Source organism: Gastrolobium bilobum, unplaced genomic scaffold (genome assembly GCF_033153095.1).
Source record: "Gastrolobium bilobum isolate Gb01-03AN ecotype WA unplaced genomic scaffold, APGP_CSIRO_Gbil_v1 utg110062, whole genome shotgun sequence".
In the NCBI taxonomy this organism is placed as follows: Eukaryota; Viridiplantae; Streptophyta; class Magnoliopsida; order Fabales; family Fabaceae; genus Gastrolobium; species Gastrolobium bilobum.
In genome coordinates, this window is record NW_026895113.1 from 139,769 (window position 1) to 141,390 (window position 1,622).

Here is a 1,622-nt window from a genome sequence, read left to right on the forward strand (position 1 = left end):
GAATTTTTTGAATAAACAATGAATTCTCTTAGAAAATTTTGGACTTACGGTTTGAAAGAAATCAAATGTTTAAGGTCTTTGGTTTTGAGGTTTTCCTTATATTTGATATTCTTTGTTAAAAGTTAAATATAATTTATTTATTTTTTGGGTTGTATGCATCATTTTCAAGCTTTCATTTGAAAAGGCTTACATGTGCGTTGTTCGTGCATTATTTTTAAGCCTTATAATGAAAATGTATTTATTGTTAATGGTATAATGATATAGTATGTATGTATATACATTGAGGATTGATAAAGAATAATTTTCTTTATTGTTGTTATTTTGTTTTTAAATGGGTTTATTATCCCTAAAGGTTTCTATTTGAAATTAAATATGATAGATTTGTTAGCCGCCACAGTGGCCAAATTTATAAAGGTTAATTTGATTTCAAATAGGTTGGTCATATAAATATATTTTATTTATGCAAATAATAATCGGCCCACAGGAAGGTTATTGTTTGGCCAAATAACATATGTTGTGTGATCATGTGTATGTTTATTGCTTATGCGGATAGTGATCGGCCCACAAGAAGGTTATTATTTGGCCAAGTAAGAAACATACCTGTGGTAATAAATATGTGACAATTATCAAGAATTCTCCATGTAATTCATAGTCTTCCCACAGGAAGGCTATGATTTGACAGGACTTATTGTCAATGTTTGATTACTACATTAAGAGTACCACTTACAAGTTGATATTTTTGTCCACAGACTAAATATTAATGTCGTGCTAGGTATCTTATAATAAACTCATTTTACTTCGGATTATTTGTCTATATCATGTATGTTTGAATATATATGATATGACATGTTATTAGTATGTTATCTTTTTTGTTCTCTGTATAGTTCCGCTACCGCTGCCAATTATGTTGCTCAAATGAATATGCTTCCAATGCTTAATGGGGCAAATTTCAAGCTGTGGAAAGAGAATGTGGAAATTGTTCTCGACTGCATGGATCTCGACAATGCGCTAAGGACTGAGAAACCCACTTCCACTCAGAAAAATCCAAACACGGATAAAATTGAGAAGTGGGAACGCTCAAATCGCATGTGTCTGATGATCATGAAATGTTGCGTTCCGGAGGCGTTTACGGGCTCGATTGTTGAGACTACTGATGCCAAGTTGTTTCTGAAGGAACTCGAGCAATACTTTGCTCGAAATGAAAAGGCTGAGATTGGTCAAACCTTGTCCAAACTCATAAACATGAGGTATAAAAGAAAGGGAAACATAAGGGAGTACATTATGGAAATGTCTAATCTTGCTGGAAAACTAAAGGCATTAAAGTTAGAGCTTCCCTCTGAGTTGCTCATGTACTTAGTTATTATCTCTCTTCCTGCACAATACGGTCAATTTGTGGTGAGTTATAACACTCAAAAGGATAAATGGACTCTTAATGAGCTCATTTCTCACTGCGTGCAAGAGGAAGAGAGGTTACAGCGAGAGAAGACTAATAGTGCTCACTTGGCATCAACCTCTCAAGACAAGAAGAGAAAGAGAGCTAAGGATAATGCAGATGCTTTGCCAAAGAAGCAAAAGAAACAGGATCAGGAATTCACCTGCTTCTTTTGTAAGAAATCTGGACA

General features: G+C 34.1%; 1 protein-coding gene across 1 annotated transcript; it reads left to right on the forward strand.

Moving 5' to 3' along the window:
* Positions 1–915: 915 nt before the first annotated feature.
* LOC133312338 (uncharacterized) lies at positions 916–1,247 on the forward strand (the record flags this gene model as incomplete). Its single annotated transcript, XM_061513535.1, has 1 exon — positions 916–1,247. A coding segment is annotated over exon 1 (332 nt), but the record flags the coding sequence as incomplete, so codon positions are not given.
* Between the last annotated feature and the right edge of the window lie 375 nt (positions 1,248–1,622).